The 21235-nt window shown below is 33.8% G+C and overlaps 3 protein-coding genes across 13 annotated transcripts in view; 2 read left to right on the forward strand and 1 right to left on the reverse strand.

The window, feature by feature from the left end:
- The window catches only part of LOC147382835 (uncharacterized), an 83216-nt gene that overhangs the window by 51564 nt on the left and 10417 nt on the right, over positions 1-21235 (forward strand). The gene's annotated exons all lie outside the window — the stretch shown is intronic.
- Positions 6257-14847, reverse strand: LOC147382839 (26S proteasome regulatory subunit 6B homolog). 9 transcript variants are annotated; one of them, XR_015173292.1, is made up of 16 exons: positions 14224-14714; positions 13989-14082; positions 12128-12259; positions 11792-11917; positions 11070-11240; positions 10944-10989; positions 10743-10866; positions 10294-10658; positions 9431-9506; positions 9193-9234; positions 9037-9098; positions 8637-8789; positions 8157-8240; positions 6920-7020; positions 6567-6680; positions 6257-6473 (listed from the first exon to the last, which is right to left on the reverse strand). XR_015173292.1 is itself a non-coding variant. In XM_086427505.1 (16 exons), the coding sequence occupies exons 3-6, from the start codon at positions 12203-12205 to the stop codon at positions 11198-11200; spliced, it is 303 nt and encodes a 100-aa protein (XP_086283631.1). In that variant the 5' UTR covers positions 12206-12259; positions 13989-14082; positions 14224-14847; the 3' UTR covers positions 6257-6473; positions 6567-6680; positions 6920-7020; positions 8157-8240; positions 8637-8789; positions 9037-9098; positions 9193-9234; positions 9431-9506; positions 10294-10658; positions 10743-10866; positions 11070-11197. The 9 variants fall into 9 exon arrangements, 5 of the variants coding, with proteins under 5 accessions (XP_086283631.1, XP_086283627.1, XP_086283629.1 ...); XM_086427505.1 differs by lacking the exon at positions 10944-10989 and adding an exon at positions 11348-11403 and having other exon boundaries at positions 14224-14847; XR_015173291.1 differs by lacking the exon at positions 10944-10989.
- On the forward strand, positions 17308-20959 carry LOC147382840 (Ankyrin repeat family protein). The gene is made up of 2 exons (XM_086428964.1): positions 17308-17491; positions 20385-20959. The coding sequence occupies exons 1-2, from the start codon at positions 17393-17395 to the stop codon at positions 20727-20729; spliced, it is 444 nt and encodes a 147-aa protein (XP_086285090.1). The 5' UTR covers positions 17308-17392; the 3' UTR covers positions 20730-20959.

Raw genomic sequence — 21235 nt, forward strand, 5'->3', positions numbered from 1 at the left:
AAATATTGATATTGTGTATGGTTTGTCAACGTAATGGATGATACTACGCATGTTGTTAAAAAATTATTATTGATGAAAGTTTGCTAAAGAGGAATGTTACAGATCTATCAGCGCCTTTATTAACATTTGTCAATCTCTAAAGCATTTTTATCAACGTTTCTACACATGTTTGTCAATTTTATTTTGTATATTTGTAATCTCATGGAAATTTGATTTTAATGACATTCGATGATTATGAAGAAGGAGATGCAACCACTACAAGGAAGCTTTATAAAGTTGGCATTGGGAATGTAACATTTAAATTTGGAAGAAATAAATATAGATTGCATGGAAGGAACCTTTTTTCAATATAAAATATTTAAATGCATGAATGAAATGAAGCTTTACTTTACTTCCTTGGATGGACTAAATCAAAATAAAAATTTCTCATCATCTTTTAATCTTTTCCTTAAATGCTTGTAAAAGAAGACAAATTTAAAGAGTGAAAGAGAAGAAAATCAAAATATACTCTCTTTTTTCTTTTTGTACACGATGAAAGATGATGAAGGAAGAAGAAAATTATTACAATGGAGAGAAATGAAGAAGAAGATGAGAACTTGTAGAGGTAAATAAAAAATGACTTTTGAGCCTAGGTCGTACTGTCACTAGCTATTACCTAAACATGTACACAAGTCAATCAGTCAATCCACTTTTGAAGGTATTTTGGTTGCATATGAGAAATACAATAAAGTTTTGCTAATTTGATAATACTAGTAATTGCTTGATAATATTATTTGGGAATTTACCATTTTTTCTTTTCGAAAGTAATAAAAAAAAAAAAAACTAAACTACCCTCATTATCAACCTCTAACCAAAAATAATATTTGATTTTTCCTAAAATCATTCATCTTAAAGAACTTCAACCTCTATTAAAAATTAATTTTTTTAATCTATCCTATAGTAGCAGTTGAAACTTGAAACTATAGTCGTGATTATGCAACAATCTCCAAAAGAACTATGAGAGTGCTTCTATACATCTCAATGGTTCTATACCTAAGAATTAAAGAATCAGGGTTTTAAATCTTGTCCGAAACCAAGATGACTTGTCTGAGTCTTCTCGATATTGTCCATGAGCGAGACAGATGGACGTGACACTCACGTTCACAAAATCTCACCAAACAAATGGGATGACTTAGACGATATTTTGAAAATCTTGTTTGAGTCAATAAACTGAGATTTTTTATATTTTAATAAAAATATATATATTTTTATATTTAAATAATTATTATCCAAATAAAATATGATTTTATGAATACACAACTTCTAATCTACCTTATATATATATATATATATATATATATATATAGAGAGAGAGAGAGAGAGAGAGAGAGAGAGAGAGATTTACCTGGCAGACCTAATTGCTGCATTTTAATTAAAAAACTCCCTTGGAGTTTTGACAACTCCAAGGAACCTTACTTTATGAAGTTTGTTACCCACCAAACCTTACTTTATCAAGTTTGTTAGCCAGCAAACCTTGAAGTGGGGATCCATGTCATAAAATTCAAATTGATTTGTTAATTTGTTACTCAACGTCCTAACTACATCAATTTGTGGCGTCCAAAAACATGATCTCATGCCACAAGGTTATAAAGGACAAAATTTTAAGAACTTTGGAAAAAAAAAATGTTTTCACCTTGATTTTAGATTTAAATTTGGGAGTTCGGTAGCCATCCATTTAATTTCAACACCTTAGATCAAGCTCGAAAAATATTTTTTTTTCAATTTTTTTTTTAATCTAAATTTTTCCATGAAATCTAGAAGTATGTGGTATTGGATTGCCAATTTGATAATCCATGTGAGACAATTCGGTCTCATCCATGAACGAGGGCGAGGCTTGATGTGTTGAATAGAAGCCAAACTGGTTGGATATAAATCTATGTAATTACCAAACTTTGTGTGTTATTGATCCCTCCTATAGAACTTTAGGATTTTCTATTAAAAATGGATATAGTAGATCTTAAGGTTGAAAACTAGGGTAAAATTTTTATCCAAAAAGTTGAAGATGACTGATTTTGGGAAGAGATCGAAGTTGAAAGGTTTTTGGTTTTATTGTCTATTAGATATGAGTTAGGTCGAGGAGGCATGTCGGCATTTTAGTCGATGTTTGAAACAGCTTATGTTTTTGAAGAGGATATTGACCCTCAACTTGGGCCTTCTCTCATAGGCTAATGTAAAATGACCTAAATGCCCTTTTCTCATGGGATAAGAGAGGAATGAAATGTTTGTTTTTAATATGAGAATGTTCTGTAGATTTTTCAAACATTTTAAAATTATTTTTCACAACATCTTACTAAAAGGATCGTTTAAGATATGTTGGAAGGTTTTGGTGTGTTGGCTCTGATAGGAGCATTTTTAATCAGTTTGAGAAAATGCGATGTCTTATAAAATGTTTGATTTGACTCAAAATTGATAATTTTTATATTTAGGATTATTTTTCCTATGCTTAGTTTGATTTTAAAAGGATGCCCAATCAGGGTTATTTTCGTCATTCTTTGAAAATAATGTTTTAATCTAAATGTTGTTTTCTAGTCATAGAGATGTGTTTTGGATTGTTTCAAATTGAAAACTGGGTGAAAAAGTCAGGGTTTTTTCTTTGTCATTTTTTGAAAAGGTTGTGATATTGTGAGAAATGCAGGCGTCATGCTAAAGGGGCTAATTTCTAGTTCCTGGGAGATATTTTAATGGTAAACAACGTCTCTAAAGCTCCATAAAAGATCTAGAATAATAAACAAAATTTTAGAATATCGACCATCATTTGAAATTTTTTTGTTTTTGATAAGCAAATCGATTATGTTAAAATAAACTGACCAGTTGAAATAACCTTCCATTGTACAAGAAGCAAATACAAAGTACAAAAGAACTACAGTACTAGTTCGAGCATAAATAATCCCATCTAAACACAAAATCTTCACAGAACACCCCTTTGACATTTCGAAGTAAGCCCATTAAATACTCTTCGATTTCTTTCTCACCAAGCTATCGTGCACACAACAAAAGGGGTAATGGACCACAGGTACCTTTTCCTACCACTCGAGAAAACAATATGGTTCCACTCTTGTAAGAGTGACATGATCGAACCCAAGAAATGAACCCGGAGTTTGCAAACTAATGGAAAATGCGAGAAATTGATTTCTTACTCCCTTTGCAAATGAGACAAACATTTGGTCCAACAAAATCCATAATTATAAGATTATCAAAAGTAAGGATTTTACCAGAGGCCGTTAGCCAAATTAAGAAAGACACCTTTGAGATAATTTTTTAACCCCAGATGGGACCCACTAGACATGAACATAAATCCCATGTTGACAAAGAGTCGCATAATAAGCTTATCAATAATTTTTTGTCCTTTGTGCAAGTCTACATCCACACCTTCTTATTCAGACTGCTCCACAATTGTATGATCAAACATAGAAGTCAACTCTGTCAACTCCTAAATTTCCTAATCATTAAGCCTTTTCTAAAGTTGGGATCCCAAGACTCAAATTGTTCATCATTTGGAATTTATTATGCTTTGACGAGTTAATAGATCAAATGAGTATGAAGTTGGGAGTGTTTGCAACATATTACTGCAAGTGCTAAGGGTTATTTTGTAATGAATAATGATTTTCTGACACCCCCTCTGATATACGTTCCCACACGCCCCCTGCATGGCATGGGCTAGAACCATAGATCTTTTTCCTCATGATACCCAACTGCACATATTATAGGAACGTGCAATTGTGTTTCCCGAGGAAAAGATCTATGGTTCTAGCCCATGCCACGTTAGAGGACATATGGGAGAGTATGTCAAATGGGGTGTCAGAAAATCACGACTCTTTTATAATTTGAATACATTTTTTTGGTGAGGAATATTATTATAATTTTGAATTTCTTTTATGGATTCTTTGTAATTTTCATATTTTTGATGAGGTGTATTTTTCATTGATACATATGCATGTTAGTGTAGCGAATATTAAAAGCTATTTGTATAATTTATGTTTTATTTGATAAGGGTATTTTTGTAAGTTCAATGTGCATGCTAAGGGTGTTTTTATAAAAAAATTCACATGCAAGTTAATGTATCAAGTATTGAGAGTTATTTTCATAATTCAAATAATATCTTTTTTTAGCAGATGATTTTTGATATGCAAATTAATTTATCTTTGATGATGGGTATTTTTATACTTTTGATATGCTAGTTAAAGTATATTTAAAGACGGATATTTCACTACATGGTACACATGACACTATAACAAGTACAAAGGATGATTTCATAAATTTGAATAATTTCTTTGATCAAGAATATTTTTAAATTTTTTTAAATATGGAACTTAATGTATATTTGATAATGAATGTCTTTATGAAAGTATGCATGCTACTATAGCAAGTGTAGTGATCGGATCCTCTGTCAAGACCAGCATTTTGTGGTCTCGTCCCTTTGGTTCTCTTTGATCTATTGCTACCGAAGTTTGTATTATGTTTGGAGTCGCTACCACTCAATTGATAACTTTTGGGATTTTTGGAACTATTTCAACATAGGTAAGAATTACTTTTTGCACTATATCATACTCTTTACTTTTGAATGTGTAAGCTACACATACACTAGTATGTTGGTGTAATATTTCATACACTTTTCCTAATTCATATAATATTTTTTGCTTGTTAGTACCCCATATTTTTTTTATTGTTAGTATTTTATATCTCACATTTTTGTTTCTTACTATATTATTTTTTTTTTACTTGTTATTAACTCATAGTTTTTTTATTATTATTAGGTAAATCTTTTTTTATTCCGCCAATGTAAAATTAAACATTTTACATTGCTGATCCCAAGCCCGGATAAAGAGGAGGGAAAAGGATAAAGCAATGAGTAGTTCGCTTGATCCACCTAGCCAAGAGGTAATTCTTTTATATAATCTGAAAAAGAAGCTACTTTACTACTAAAACAATGATTTTTTAATCGAATGACGCTTCTACTTATTACTAACTGTCTATTTACTTTTTATTTTTGCTTTATGAGGAGTTTTTGGAAAAATTGATGGGAATGTTGAGTTGCATGAAACACTGCCCTAACTGTACTTGTTGCAAAAGCTTTCGTTGGAGAAGTAATACTTACACGTGTATGATGTCATTTTGATAAAATCTCTAGATTACAATATTTGGATATGAATTCCAATTCTTTGATTTTGAAAGTGAATAGAGACAGGATAAGATAAAACTTGGCTTCTAAGCATATTTCGGATTCCACTTCTCAAGTACTGCACCCTAATACATTCCTTCTACTCCTTGCAACTATGTATTTGTTCTCTTATGATCATATAGCAAATGTTTAAATCTTGTTTTGAGGCAATTTTTCGGTCATAGAAAAAATTGAAATTCCAAGACATTCCAAAATATTCCCATTGAAAGTAGCATTGAGAGGTTGGTATGTCAAATTCCTTTAATATGTATATGTTCTCTTTGACTAATGTACATCAACATTTTTTGAATAAGCAGGCAGAGATTGATAAAAGAAAGGGTATGACGATTATGTTGTTCATTGAAGGTAGCATTGAGAGTCTGGTATGTCAAACTGGCCCGACTTCCATTTTTTTGTATACAGTCATGTTCTCTGCGTGTTCCCTGATATAAGAATGTGACAAATAAATCCTTCATTGTGATGCTTGAACTTCAATTTTATTAGCGGTGGATACATTTTATTAGTGTGTTCGTAACTGGTTGCGAATTTTCTTTGGGTTTATTATTGCTCACATGTTTTTCAGGGAGAGGCATGTTATTGATTACTCCGTGGTGGATGCTTATGATAACCAAATCAAAGGAAGTAGCTCAAGGTGACGTGGAAGTCTCTATCTATGTAACCTTGATATGAATGATACTGTACACTACGTCATAATGCGCCAAAAACGACTGCTCCTACAGTCACAAAAAAAATCATTTTAAAAGGAGTGGTTTTTTAATTGCAACAAACCAAAACAGTCGGAAAAAACCAACTGTTGCTATAGTAAAATAGGGACGGTCACCGACTGTAAAAAAAAAAATATTAGGGCTGTCTCTAGGAGAACTTTTGAAAAAAAAAATATTTATTTTACACCTCCCCCTCACATGTTGCTGAATATTGGAGATACCCCTATATTTTGAAATTGATGACCTAGACCCCAACTAACAACATTGAAAGACCCAAATGCCCTCGTCTTCAACTTTCATAAATCTAACTATTTTCTAAAACACCTACTGTAAATTATCTATTGTTAGAAGGTAAAATCAAACACTTATGCAAATCTAACTACCAATCCAAATTCTAGTCTACAATTTAAAATTATCAAAAACCCATTATTAGAATCAATCTCAAATGTGTTCTTCAAGTCCAACTCAACTATGTCCAAATCAAGTGTCTCCATGTATGCTTCGGCTCTCCGGAAAAGCACTATTACATTGCTAGGTTCAAGTTTCAATACCTGTTTTGAAACAAGTGTAGTAAATAAAACAAATTTATTAAAACAAAATAACTTTGAGGCGGACGAATCAGATAGAAATGCAATCAAGATTACCATTGAGAACAACTTAGCGGGTTCACTAAACTCCTTCAACTTAAGTTTGCATGTAGCATTGTTCAAATTGCAAGAGACCTTGAAAGTGCTATCGAACTCTACGTATTTTGCAGCCTAACCGAAGGAGAAATGTTTCAATAATTTATTTGGACAATAATTGTGGTTCTGAATGTTAAAACAATGTAACTATGCAGTATCATTCTTAGTTAATCTGTCTTTCAAGACTAGTATAAGAATTAGGAAGAACAAATGGAATAGAAAGATTTATGATAATTTTTTTAGTGAAAAAAATTATTAAGAAAGCTACTAGTATTGGAATACAGGCAAGTAATGTAAATTAGTCACCCACAGACCTTCTAGCTTCTTCATCCCATAGTTTAACGTCCATTTCCTTGCTTGGAGGATATTGTGGGAAGCTTGAGAGCTCACACGCATATGGTTTGGTTGTGAAGAACTACAAAACAGAAAACAAGCAAAATCATGGAAACCATCTTGCACAATACATTGAAAAATATAAAGGGAATTGTAGAAAGACTATCGACTCGATCACACTAAAAAGACCTCACGAAACCAAACAACTAACAGCTTAACAGAAATTGAACTACTGTTCGATGGGGTTTAGAAGCTCATTTCATTTAGATGGGAGTCCGCTCCTACATTTCTTTGAATTCATTTCTAAATTATTATTGGTGCCTTTGCACATGATTGTGTATAAAGGTTCATTAGCAGACCGGCAGTTCAAGTAGTAGTTGGTTCTCGAATTCAATTTAGTTCCAACTATGTGAAAGAAACAAAGTCATCGTGCACTAATTCAGACACATGGACCACTAAACAAACTTCACCTGTCGGAAAAAACATGATTTTCTGAATTTATAAATTAAAAAAATGATTTTTCTGAAATACAAAACCCTAAATTAATTAAGGAAAATCTCTTATCACTATGAGAAGAGAGAAGGCGAAATGTGCTAAATTGACAAATGGAAATTATTCGAATTTTTTACCACATTCTGCAATCAAATTCAACAAATGAATTGGTTACTTTCCCTATCATAACAGGAAGGGATCAGCTTAAACCATCCCTTTCAATAAGGGTGAAAGGCTTGTCACTGAAGATAGATTCATGGCTGATGAATAATTTCCTAAACGAAGGCTTAAAGCTAGATGTCACCGAAGACTATGATACTAAACATTTGAGAAAAACATAACCACCATAAAATTGTGAAAGCAAAGAAGCTTCAAAGAAAATGCTAAAGGCTCGAATAAGTTATATTGATGACTAATGACCCAATCTATTACAGTCACCGATGCTTTTGGAATTCAAAGCTTTGAATTTTGAGGTTGTGTTTTTAGGTTGGAATAGGTTCGACTCAATTAGCCTTTATGACTACATTTTTCTTCTATTCTTCAATTTTGTGTGTGTAGGCAATGCTTTTGATAGCCTTTCCTCACTAGTTCTGTTCTAATTTTCCTTTCCTTCATGTATTGTGGGGCTCTTTCCATTTCTTTCTCTAATATACAATTTATTTACCTATCAAAAAGTAAGTGTAACACTTCTAGAAGTAGCAGGCATAAAACACAAAATCAACTAACCTCAGCAGCACTAATTTTATCAGGTCGAGAGACATAGTCTTCCAAGTCAACCTCATCACTCAAGTTCATCTTAGCGGTGCAGACCTGTTCAAAACAACCCAAAGCATAAGTGGCAATCAATTTTGCAATAAAGTTACAGCAAGTCAACCAAAACCAATATAAAAGAGGGAAGAGTATCATGTTCAGTAAGATAATGTTAACATACACTCCAGGTTAACCAGTCGCCACTAATGGAAAGGAAAGAGTGAAAAAATTTAAAAAGGTTATGGTTCAAGACGAATTGTTCATTAACAGATATATTTCTTGGTTATCAGTTTAGATATGATTGAAAAATGCGTAGCACCGACAGAATGTAGATCATGTCTAACAGACCCCACATGATACAAAGGGATAATAGCACAAGACATACAGTAAAGTTTTATGGACCAAGTTATGTAATCCTCTCCCAGAAATGTGGTGGGCACTAGCCACAAGTCTCACCTGAAAGATGAGTAGCTTCTGTAATCTATCAGGTAAAGGGAATTCTATTTTCCGGTCATGCCTACCGAGCCTTAGAAGTGCAGGGTCCAAAGTTTCTGCCCGGTTAGTTGCCATGATCACCTTCACATCCACTGTTTGGTCGAACCCATCCATCTGTAAAAGCATTCAGAGAGGGAACTCAGAATTTAAGCATAGAGCATAATCAAGCAAGAATGTGCAGGACAGAACGCATGCAGGTGAGCTGGTTCATGCTTGCCAAATTGGCTCTTTTTTCTTTTTTTCTTTTTTGGTGTGTGTATGTATGTGAAAAAGGATGCCAGAAAGGTTACCCAAAGTTAGTTTAAGCCTTAAATTTATATACTCACTCTCCTTTTTAAGTGTATTTCTTTTTGAGTCCTACCTGATTCAGGAGTTCCGTGAGGATTCGTTGAACTTCTCACATCTTGCTTCTGCAAGTCGAAGCTGTACAGCATATATTAGTGTAAATGTTATACACATTATTACATGATATGGGAAAGTAAAATAATTACTTTATTAGGGAAACAAAGTAGCGAACCTTGTCAATAATATTATCGTTCTCTTCTTGTCGCATGTCAAGCTGCAATGTGATCATGTAAGCAGCACAACAAATTATACAAGGATTAAATTTCCAAATTTCATCAATAAATAACAAAATTCCCATTTTTGTCACTAGTTTACGTGCACAACGGAGTTGAAATGTAAATGGAATTCTTCAAATCTATTTCAGAGGTTATTTGTATAAAAGAAGACGATCGATAATGAGAGTGGCATACCTCATCTTGAAGTGCAAAAGCTTCATGTTGATTTCCTATATCTTTTGATTTGAGATGCCCCATACCAGACAAAAACCTTCAATGCATGTGAATTTAAAATACTCAATCTATCAGAAGCAAAAGAATATACCTCCAGTAAACTATATTCCAATAATATTAATTTCTTTTTATTGTGATAATATTTAACAATCCGACTGAGGCATAATCCCACATGGATGTATTTGCCTACTTGCCCCTTCCCATGCACATGTGATGCATGCACAAACATACATTCAAGTGGATTCATACATTGTGTAAAAAATGTAGCTAAATTGGTTGACATTCTGCGCACGCATTCAAAAATTGAAAACGAGGGCAGTCTAAGGCAAGATCTTAACCCAATCAAATTTTCAATAATAAAATTATAAGGAAAACAAGAGGATCAATCGCACACAATCAAATTCTCTGGTATTAAGTTTCAATTTGACAAAGATCACATTAACATCCAAAAAACTCAAAATTCTAAAGTACACCAATTTTTATCTACAGCTCCTAATTGTCAAAACAAGGAGTGATTTTTAAAATTAAAAAAAATATATATCAAAACTTCATTTTGACAAAGATCCAATCTAACTTGAACTCCACAAAAGCATCCAAATCATCAATACTGTTAATCATTATCTCCCTCCCACAAATTACTCAAATGCATATTGAAACAAAGTAAGATACCAAAAGTCCAATCCCAAAATATCTCTATGTTACTGAAATACATAAAACCAACAAACTTCACAGTAAACTTCAATGCAACTTAAAAAATTCAAAAATTCAAAATCAGATTCTAAACAAATTCTTTATAAATAAAAAAAGTAGATTTGTAAAATTACCGAAGGAGATGGAGATCTATTATTAATATTGGTGGAAAAAGAGAAGGACGGAGAAGCGGTATAATTGAAGAGTTGATCATTGTCTTCATCATCTTCTTCGTCGTTATCGTCAGCTGTATGTGACGCCATGACCCTTGCGAGTCGCTTCGCAGCAGCTTTGGCAGCTACGTTCTCTTGATGGTGGAGAAACTGGACATTAAAGAAGACCGGGTCTGGTGGTTGGGGTGAGCCGGAGACATAGAAGGAGAAGATGAACCGGTGCTGGTCGAACCACCACTCATCTGCCTTGAATAAACTGGACTTCCGCTTCGCCTCAAATCCATCACTACTTATTTACAAAGTAGAAGCAAAGGAGAACAGAGCCTCTGTAAAATAATCACAAGTAGAAATTGACTGTTAATTGCACTCGAATTGATGGAGAGAGAGAGAGAGAGAGAGAGAGAGAGGACCATGATTTAGGTAGTCCACAAAATCCCTCACTGGAAACCATGGGTAATCAATAGCACTGAAGAACCACTCAAAAGCACACCATCTGCGTAGCATTTGAGATGACAGACAGAGAAAGAGCTTTTCCTGCAGTTAAAAATAGGTTGACATGATTAAATATGAAATTAAAGTTCTGCTAGTGTGGAAGAAGAGGGATATTTAACCTTAAGATCAAGTGTCTGGTTAGGTCGTTCCTTTCCAATATTTAACCTTAAGATCAAATGCAACTCCCATCATTTATATTCTATTTAAAACCATCTGAACATAGAAAAGTTGTGTTTTTCTCTTACAAGTAACTTCTGCACATCGGGTTACAATGATTTGGAGAACTCTCTACCACCAATATTACAAACATGTGAAGACCAAATGAGAGATGAAAAAACCATCAGCAAATAAGAGTGGGGAAGAACCAGTGTTACTAGCATATGCGTGGTATTCGCAGCATTAAGGGGGGAAGAACCCTACATTGCCATCACTTGCTTCTATAAGCCATTTTGAAATGTTTCTTTGTTGAATGCGCATATCACACAAGAAAATTGAGCTAAAAGTAAAACCAAGGTTACTTAACCATGGAAGTTGCTTATTGATTATTCCACACCAAGTACCACAAGTATGCCCAACTGTCTAACATCAAGCAATAGGATATAACACTATCATAAGTTGTGTTAAATCATGGAGAAAAGAACATGAGTAAAGTATAGATAAGGAATACTTCTTTTTAATCACAGACCAAAAGCAGTGCACGGAAACTAGCAATCCGCAATAGTTAGAACCTAACTTTGCTTTTAAAAAAAGCATGGGCGATGAAAATAAAAAATGGCAAGTGTTTGTATACACAGTGCGAACTTAAATTAGCTTTTAACACTATTTTTATTTTATTTTTTGTACAACAAAAAAATAGTGCTCTACTTCAACACAATGTGTAGATATAGAATTTCATTTAAAAGAAATGCCGCAATAGAAAGGACTAATGCTTAAATAAACCAATTAAATAAAAATAGCCAGTGCATACCATGGTCAATGCCAAGCATTGGAATGTCTCATTGCGCCCAATAATATCGTTGCGCACAGTGTTTATGGCCAATCTAAGAAAGTCATGGTTCTCATTGAGCAAACATGATGTAACTATGTACCCAACCTGCAGCCATATTAAAACAATCAGCTACTACATCACTGTCTTCCAGCAAAATGAACCAACAGATAAGATGGCTATGCATTAGCATTAACCAGATGATGCCACAATGATTGGTCTTGATCTCATTTCTAAGAAAAGAAAAGGTCATTGCATTGTCTTACAAGTGTGAACAAATCAAAGCAAAGTGTAATGCAAGAGGGAATGATATTTTACCTGCTTTTCTGGATACTTGGGTGCAGATATCAATGAAACGCCCTCTATGTGACCAAAATCTACATCATAACCCAGCATATAGATGTAAAGTATTTTCCAAACATACTTCTTTTTCTCATAAGTTGTCAGACGCTGTCAAAAAGAATACAAGATCACGCTCACTAACAGGCTATAGCTTCTTCACAACCCAATTGAGATCTTGTAAAGCTTTGTACAGTCAACACAAAGAACAATAATAGATCAAATTTAACAAAAACATTTACCTTAAAAAAAGGTAAAAAGGGACAACAAAAAGATACTTTTGAGTACAAAGATTGATGAATAATGAAAGCTAGCTTCTTAGCCTTCTTCAGAATTGAAGTTTAAGCAAGCTAAAACATTAACAGCTACTGCTAAAAATACACAAATGGTTCCAAAATTCCAAGTGTATAGAACCAAAAATAGAAATCCCAATTTGAAGTCTACAGATTATGATCCAATAGACTTTAGTCTCCATGGACCCAAACACTAAATTGAATTTGACTCAATCAAAAGTGCTTGTATGTTGTTAGTAAGCTAATTGAAAATTTTCAATATGAGCTAAATTAACTCATTGTTAAGTCAATGCCACCAACAAACCAACTTCACAACTATTGATGACAAATAAATATTTTGCGCATCATGATATATCAAATAAATTCAAGCAAAATTCATATCTTATGAAAATAGTCGTAATCATATTGAGCGAGAAATATTGCATAAAATGAAACTTGATGGAAATGAACTTGAACCAATCACAATAACTAACTCTATATGACATAAAACTAGGTAAATCCTCATACGCTAGCAATTCAAATCATTCTAAATTTTTGACAAGAATAAACTAAAATGTTGAATGCAAATGATCTTTCTTTTGCACGTGAATGACTCTAATTATCATTAACCTTCTATCACACAAAATTATACCAAGCATGGAGTTTTATGCTATTAGAAAAGTTCTAACATTCTGATTTTAGCACCATCACGACAACCCAAGATTTTAATTCTTGCACCCCCCAAACATCCCCTAAAATCTAGGTATTTTTACGCCATCAACACAGTTTCAAAAATCCAAATTAGTCATCAGTATAGCAGCTCTAAAATTCTGTTTTCACAACAAAAATATTAGTCCCAAAATTATGTTTGATAACACTAAAACAGCCCCTAACATCCTGACATTTTTGTAAAACAAAACCGATTTTATAGCATGCAAACCTGCCAACAAAATAAAGATTTTGTACATCGAAATGTCCAAAAATCTGGATTTTACCTTGTTAACATAGTCCTTAATCATGACTAGAAGTTGCACCCAAAATTCGACATACGATTAGAAATTGGTGTAGTCATCTTGAATACCTACTCAGATTGAGCTGTTCGTCTGGAATATGTTTCATTATATATGTCTGTAGGTAGATGAAGTCAGAAACTAGAAGAGCTTTCAAAAGTAGGTGTCCAATTTGCTTAAAAAGGAACAAAGAATCAATAACCTATTTATTCTTGCCATTATCCTTTGCTAATGAAATCCGGATTTTTTTTTTCTCCAATATTTTCGTTTTTTGTTTAGGAGTTAAATCCGTGGACATAAACAGGAAACAACAGAAGGTGATAGAAGTTGGGTATGTTGAGGCAAACAAGATCTTGAAGAAGGTTCAATCAACAGGAAAAAAACTTCAGATTAAGATTTCTTCACAAAACTAAATTAGATGAAGATTTTATAATTATATCAATCAAACAACTAACATCCAAGAATATATAGCATTTTGACAAATAACATTAAAATTATAATCTGAAACCCTAAAATAATTGAGAACAATCTGATTTTCGATCAAAAGCCTTAACATACCTTAAGATTAGATAAAAAACCTAGCAAAAACTAGCGTCAAATCCGAGAGAGATCAAAACTTAATTGCTGAAATGCGATCTTATATGGATTTCCTCTGCAATAGAAGGTAATTTAAAATGATTAGGAAAGGACAGATCAAACAAAATCCTAAAACTTGCTTTAACAATGAAGAAAACATTTGAAACCCTAAATTAATTCAGAAAAATCTGAGATTCAATAAAAAACTTTAACATACCTTAAGATTTGATCACAAATCAAGCAAAGGGAGGGTGATCGAACAAAGTCCTAAAAATTTCGATCAAACGCCGATCGATTCTGCCCTAAAACTTGCAAATCGAAATCTGATTGTGTCTCAAAATCACAGATTCTGTGAGTGAGAGATCGAGCGAAGATCTATCGATCCAACTCCGATCGATTTCTTTCCAAAAAAAAAAAAAATTCCGATCGAAACTTAGAGATTTGATCTTCTTCTTGAAATCGAGACAGAGTCGAGTAAGAGAGAGAGATAGATTCGAGAAGAGCGACGGATTCGAGAGAAAGCGAGAAGCCTGACAGTCGAGAGAGAAGAGCAGTCGAGTGAGAGTGAGAATGAGAGACAGAGACGAGTAGAGAGAGAGAGAATCGAGAGCAGTCGAGCGAGAGAAAGAGAGGAGAGACAGTCGAGTGAGAGAAGAGAGAAGAAGTTCGACCATGGCGAGCGGAGATCGAGCTTCTCTCAACGAAGGTCTGAGGAATTTTCTTTTAGAGTGGTTATTGGCACACCAACTTTTACTTATTACCGTCAGTGAGTTTGTTGAAACGACGATTAAACTATAGTTAAAAAACTGTCGCATAAAACGACGGCCATTAGCAGTCGTGTTCAGTTCAATTGTGACCCTCAGCATTACGCCTCAGCTTGGATTTCATAACTTTTGAATGGGGTTAAGAGCCCTTCCTTGCCTGGGTCATACGATTCGAATTCAAGCCTGCTGGGACTAATTTCACTATTTAATGGATTTTCTATCTTGATGTCACATGGTGATATGTAGTTTTTGCATTTTATCTTAGTTTTCTGTAATTTTTCGAATTTTTTTTTCCGATTTATCCGTTTTACTCTTGTAGATCTTGTCTAGAAACGTTAACAAACCGGTTTCTCGTTCAGCCTTACTATCAAACATGCGAATGAAGAACTGATAAAAAAAAAAAGACAAGGTGAATGAAGATGTGTGTTTCAAAAATATTTTATTTTGTCTTGGCTTCTAATCTTATTTTTGGCTTCGAATCTTAGCTATGATGATTGAAGAACTAGGACTTATGCTCTTTTATTAGTTTTTAAGAAATGTATAATCAACGTATTTCACTTCTTCAATGCGCAATGAGATTCTTTTATTGTTCGATTGGGTTGATGGTTGCAATTTTAGAGATTTAACTGTTATTCTTGTAATATTTTTTAGTGTGTGTTGTATAGTGTTATTTTTGATGATTGAAGAACTAGGGTTAATAACAGATGGACAGTTGGTATCTTGTTGTCAAGTTATAAACATTACAGAATGAGTCCCTTGTACAAGCAGGCACATCTCTAGGTTACATCTTTCTCTTCCTAAGTGCACTTTTTTCCCCCATATTTTCTCTCTTTTTGGGGGTGTTTCTGCAAATATTTATTTGAATCTAACTCCTTTCATCTATGTAGAACCCGTGTTAGTGGTTAGTTAAAATCCTCAGAGGAGTTATAGAAGGAACAGGTTACTTGCTTGCTTGTTTGTAACATTTTAGCTTCATTGAAGGTGATCCTGCAATGAATTTTATACATGTCTGTTAAATTTAATTTCTTCCAGTCTCTCTCCTTCAGTGGGTAATTTGGAACACAAATATATTCTAATTCAACTAGTTTTACAAATAACTAGCTAACTTTATCTCTTTTGAGTTAATTCCACAAGTGCTAGTCAATCACATTTTTGGGGAAACTGTTATTATGTCAGAAAAAAAAATCATACTCTTTCTCTACCTTTACACACACAAAGCTTGTATAGTATTTTATGGACAGAACTTTCCCAATGCGAAAGAGGAATCATGCTTTTCTATGTATTTGAAAAATACCCCTAATTTCCTCTAGTCTGTTGCACTATTGCTTATCTGATTTTTTTGGGAAACCATTATCCAGCCTGAATTTTTTTTCCCTTAATGTTTGGTTGTCCAATAGAATTTCCTTTTGTGATTCTTCATACATTTATATCAAACTTCGTTCATAAATTTCCAGCTATACATGAAGAATTTACATGTTTAAAGGTGCATGCTTGGTACTCCCTAGTAGGTTAATTTCTGTGAAAGCCAGTATACCGCTCTTTTATACTCTCTTATCTTTAAAGATGGAATGATGGATACAATAGCTTCCTGGCCATTATGTGAAATATCTTGGTGTCATGTGTTACAACTATGTGGATCTAATAGGCCATTGTCTAGATTGTGGTCATGTAAAACTCATAAGCTCATCTGGTTGACATATTGTGGTTATTTAAAATTAGCTAGTGAAATGGTTTGAACAGAGTGTGATAATGTTTTATAATGTGAATGCTGTGTTTTATTATAATTATGGTGTTATAATTAATTGAAATATAATAAGTAAAATGTGGGGTGCCAATAGCATTTTTTAAGAAATTGAAGTGTGATAAGTGAAATTTGGTGTGTCAATAGCAGCTCTTTTTCTTTATATAATTGTAGGTTTTATTTTGAAACGAAAAATTTAATAAATTTTCTTTTTACAACATTAGAGGTGGTTTTGAGCCGCCTAAAATAATTGTTATTTTAAAAAAAATTATTAGGGGCGGTTTTAATCCGTCAGATATAGTTCATCTATTTAAAGATAGAAATTAATTCGAGGTGATTTTAAAGCACCACTAAAAATCTAACAATTGCCTTAAATCACATTAATTAGAGGCGGTTTTCAAACATCCTCTAAAAATATAACCACCACCCTTAAATGACATTAATTAGAGGCGGTTTTAAAACAGCCCTTAAATTGCTATTATTAGAAGCGTTTTGTAACCGTCGTTACTTGGCTACTAAAAGTAATTGGCGACATTGCTATAGTTGTAATATCCCAAGTGTTTAATTTGTATCTCGAGAAAATCTAATAGTGAAATTATGAGAAAATTCTAAAAGGACTTAAGGGTAAAATACTCGAATTTTGTTTAATTCATTTTTAATAAAACCTGACATCGTTATTGAATTCAAAATGGTCGAAAAACATACTTTAGCCTGTAAGTAAGCTAGAATTCAAGTTCAGAAGAAAAAGTAGAAAGTCTTCCACTTCAAGTTCTGAGAACCGATATCAACATAAGGAAGTTAACCATGAGAGCGAGTATAAGAAAGGTTTGAGACCTATTCTTTGGCTTTCTCCTAACTTCCCACTTCAAACTGAAGAACTTATGCCTCTGCTTGACATTCTCGCTAATAAAGTCAAGGCAATCCGTCGGCTAAGAGAACTACTTACAACAAAGCTTCCCCCGGGAACTTTTCCTGTCAAGGTGTGTTTGAAATAACAAGAAGTTCTTAAGAGTAACTTTTTCTAATGCTTCCAATTGTTTTGATTTCTACTGGTTGCATGATTTATATTCATTTTGTCATATGGATTTTAAAAAAAATCTGACAGAATCTATTGACAAATTACTTACTTTCTATAATTGAATCTGAACTAAAGCTTTGATCTTTCAAATGATGAACATTGGCGACTGTCTTCACTTACTTCCTTGACGATCAACTAATCACCCAGTCTACCTACAGGGAAAAAAAAAAACATTATTTAGGATATTTCTTACTCCCATCACTAAAATGTTTTCGCTTAGATAAAGACTAATGAGGTGTTGGTGGTTTTGTAGTTTTCAATTATTAGCTAGTTCTCAAGTTTTTCTTATTTCATTATGGTCTAACTTTTAAATCTTTCAAAGCTTTTGTTCTAGTTCTTTTAGCATATCATGTCTCTCTTAGAATGGAATATTTTAGATTCTCATTATTGAGGGGTTCTATAGTATGTGCATCATGTTAATTGGAAATTAGTCATGTAAACAAAAAAAGAGATTCGCCTATGGAAAAAAAAAGAGAGCATGTTAACAAGCAAATCTGTTTACTGTATATGCAATGTTACCTAGACATGTGGTTCGGTTGCCAAGTGTCAAGGTGTCAGCAAGTGTGTCACACCAACTTTTGAAATTTTGAATATGGCCACAAGAATACAATTGGATGAATACCATCCAAATGCTATTTTAGAGACTGTGATTACATGAGCACCTATTACTCTTTTAAAAACAATGAAAACATAATCTTAGAAGCGAAAGTGATAGATATGCAAATTTGATATGTTAGATATGAAGCATGTAGTAATGAAACAAAACGACAAGAAAATCTTTGAGAGCTGATTGGAAAACTTGACTGATGAAAAGATAAAGGTTGAAACTAGTATGTCAGCAACTAACTTAAACTAATACAAATAGTTTTGAAGGACCCAAGCATTTGTATTTATCTGTTGTGATACTTGACATGAAACTCTACACAGTTTTTTTTGAAAGATACTTCATTTTACTTTGTCGAAATGAGACACAAAGAGATCATATTATATGATGTTTTATCTTACGTGCTTGTAAGTGTTGTGCCCTGTCAAGGAGTGTCCAAGTGCCAACAACTGTCGGCATAGAAAAAGTTCAAAAACTAGAAGTGCCAAGGTAGTTTTGCTTATATGTTATTATATTATCCTATAAAAAGGAGAGCTTATCCATACAGCAAGGAGAGTAGTACTTCATCCATAGAGAATTGCTTTGGGCACAAAACTTCTGTTGTTCTTGCATGTAGCCAGTTTGCAACCCAAAAGCTGATTCTTTCCTTGCTGACAATTTTTTTTATCCTCACTTGACAATGTGTTTGAGCTCTGAGGTGTTACAGACTAACCCAGATTGTGTAGGCTTGGTCCTATCCTCTTAGCCTTTTAAGGATGTGAAGATGATTTGGAGACTTGGTAAAAATCTCCCCATCACCTTTTAGAGATAAAAGGAGGCTTAATGTGGATGAGGAGATTGTAATTAAGAGTTGAGGTCAAGCGCTTAGAGGTCCCATACATAGACCATGTTTTTCCTTTTTCCTTTATTTGAACCATCCTCTAGTCGATTCCCTAATATGCTTCAGAAAATTTTCCAATATTTGTTGCACATTATTTTGCTTTTCACCCAACAAATCTTCTTAGCAAATCCCCCTCAAGTGTGGAGTAGATAGGCATCATAGTAACTACAAGGGAGTGCTGGAGGTCGACACGAATAAGTGGTCTTGGTTCATTACTCTTGGAGTATTGAGTGAGAAAGAATCTGTCTCCTTTCCTGATGAACTCATCCAATGCACAGGGATGAAATATATGGATGAAGATTTTCTTTTACGGATTGGGATCAGCTTGCCAAAGATAGGAGGTAGGCTAAATGAATCCTGTTCCTCCATTCCACTCTGTCCAGCTAAGTCGTATGTTATTGAATTTGGTACGTCAATGGGTGCCCATTTAACTGGAACCAAGCCAAAACCGGAACTGATTAGAGGGTTTTGGTCTCTTTTTATTGGAGCTGATTAGAGTCAGGTCTCTTGGAACAAAACCTATTGCGAACCAAAACAATAGGAACCAAAAAAACCCAAGAACTGATAAGTTTAAAGAGAAACTTTTTGACAGTTCCGGTTCTAGTTCAATTGATTTGAGAACCATAACCGAAACCAAGGGTACCGGAAGACAAATTAATGGCTCTGGTTATGTTTCCTATAAGAACTGACCCATTTCTCCCCTAGTTCATATCTGCTTTCACTATTTCGATCCGCATTCTTTTTGGTTTTCTTCCTCGTTCTTTTAGGATCTTTAACTTGAATTTTTCTTCTAATTGATGCCTCTAAGATTTGCATTCTTAGGTTAAAATTCCGTACCATCTCGGAATGTCTGACTGATAAGTCTCGGTTTAGGAATGTCGACTATTATATTTAGAGAGATGCTATTGGCACCCTAACTTTTACTTGTTACACCCCAATCAAAATTAAAATAAACATAAAAAATCTATGGTTGTGAAACTCTCTTCCCTCTTCTTTTTTTCTATTTCTATTTGCTAGATTTAGGATTTTGTATGAACTTTATTGTAATTATAAACAACCGCTGAAATTGTTTGAACGTGTTATAATGTTTTGTAATGTTGAGGTAATAACGAGACCAAACCACTGTAATGTTCGAATGGTGTGTTTTAATCTTTAATTAGGATCTGATAAATAATTTAAGAAATTGGGGTGTAATGGGTAAAAAGTTGAAATGCACAGTTCTTCACAGCTGCTGTTAGTTTTTTGGGACTTGAAATCCTGATTGCTCTTTCGCATATATTTACTGACAAAACCATCCTTATTTACTTTCAGGTTGTTATTCCAGTGGTTCCTACAATCAGGGTGTTGGTTACTTTTACAAAATTTGAAGAGTTGCAACCATTGGAAGAGTTTAGCACACCTCCTTCAAGCCCTCGAGGCCGAGAGAGCCCGGCAATGGTGCAATCTTCGAGTTCTTCATGGCTACAATGGATTAAAGCCGCTTATCACTGTCCAAGCTCTTCTACGGCTTCTCGGCCCACCAGTCGGGTCGAAGATATTCAAGACCCATTTGCAATACCAACCGATTATACTTGGATTACAGCCGAAGCAAAGAAAAATAAGATGCAGGAAAAGAAGAGGAGCAAATCAAAGAAGGTAAAATCTCAAAATCAATGAAGATTGTCGCGTGGAGTCCATTTGTAAAGAGGATTTAGCCTACTAAGATCTTGGCTGCTTCTCCTGACATTGAAGCTATGATATCGTGTAGGAAAATAGTTGGGGACTGCCCTCGGCATAGAAGCAACCGAATTGAACTGTTGTAATTCTTGAACAATGTTTGTAACTAACATGATCACATGCTTGGTTTCTTTGGTACATTTTAGTGTATTTTGTACACCAATTATAGTACTTCCTTTGATTTTTGTCATATGCAAATTTTTTTTTCCTTCTCATTGTTCTAAAGAACAGCATCGATCAAATCATTGTGCTCATTGGTAAGTATAACCTGATAAATGAAGTAAATCGTGACAAGGTTTCATTTCCAAATTGATCAATGCCCGTGGAGAAAATATGGGTTGACCAATCCAAATTCCAAACAGGTTGACTCGTCTGAGTTTTCAAAAAATCAATCAATGTGAACTAGTGTTTAGTCTAGTCAAGGAGGTTCCCAATTCACATTGGCA

Source organism: Akebia trifoliata, chromosome 16 (genome assembly GCF_017979445.1).
Source record: "Akebia trifoliata isolate Shusen 1 chromosome 16, ASM1797944v1, whole genome shotgun sequence".
Lineage (NCBI taxonomy): Eukaryota > Viridiplantae > Streptophyta > Magnoliopsida > Ranunculales > Lardizabalaceae > Akebia > Akebia trifoliata.

What these genes read in the sequence shown, in the direction of transcription:
- LOC147382839 (XM_086427501.1), bottom strand. Translation starts at nt 12,205, where the DNA reads ATGCTGGGTTATGATGTAGATTTTGGTCACATAGAGGGCGTTTCATTG. An exon ending in CCAAGTATCCAGAAAAGCAG is followed by an intron (nt 11,918 to 12,127) that starts GTAAAATATCAT and finishes ATATGGCTGCAG; the next exon opens with GTTGGGTACATAGTTACATC. An exon ending in AATGCTTGGCATTGACCATG is followed by an intron (nt 10,867 to 11,791) that starts GTATGCACTGGC and finishes TTTTAACTGCAG; the next exon opens with GAAAAGCTCTTTCTCTGTCT.
- LOC147382840 (XM_086428964.1), top strand. Translation starts at nt 17,393, where the DNA reads ATGCCTCTGCTTGACATTCTCGCTAATAAAGTCAAGGCAATCCGTCGG. An exon ending in CGGGAACTTTTCCTGTCAAG is followed by an intron (nt 17,492 to 20,384) that starts GTGTGTTTGAAA and finishes ATTTACTTTCAG; the next exon opens with GTTGTTATTCCAGTGGTTCC.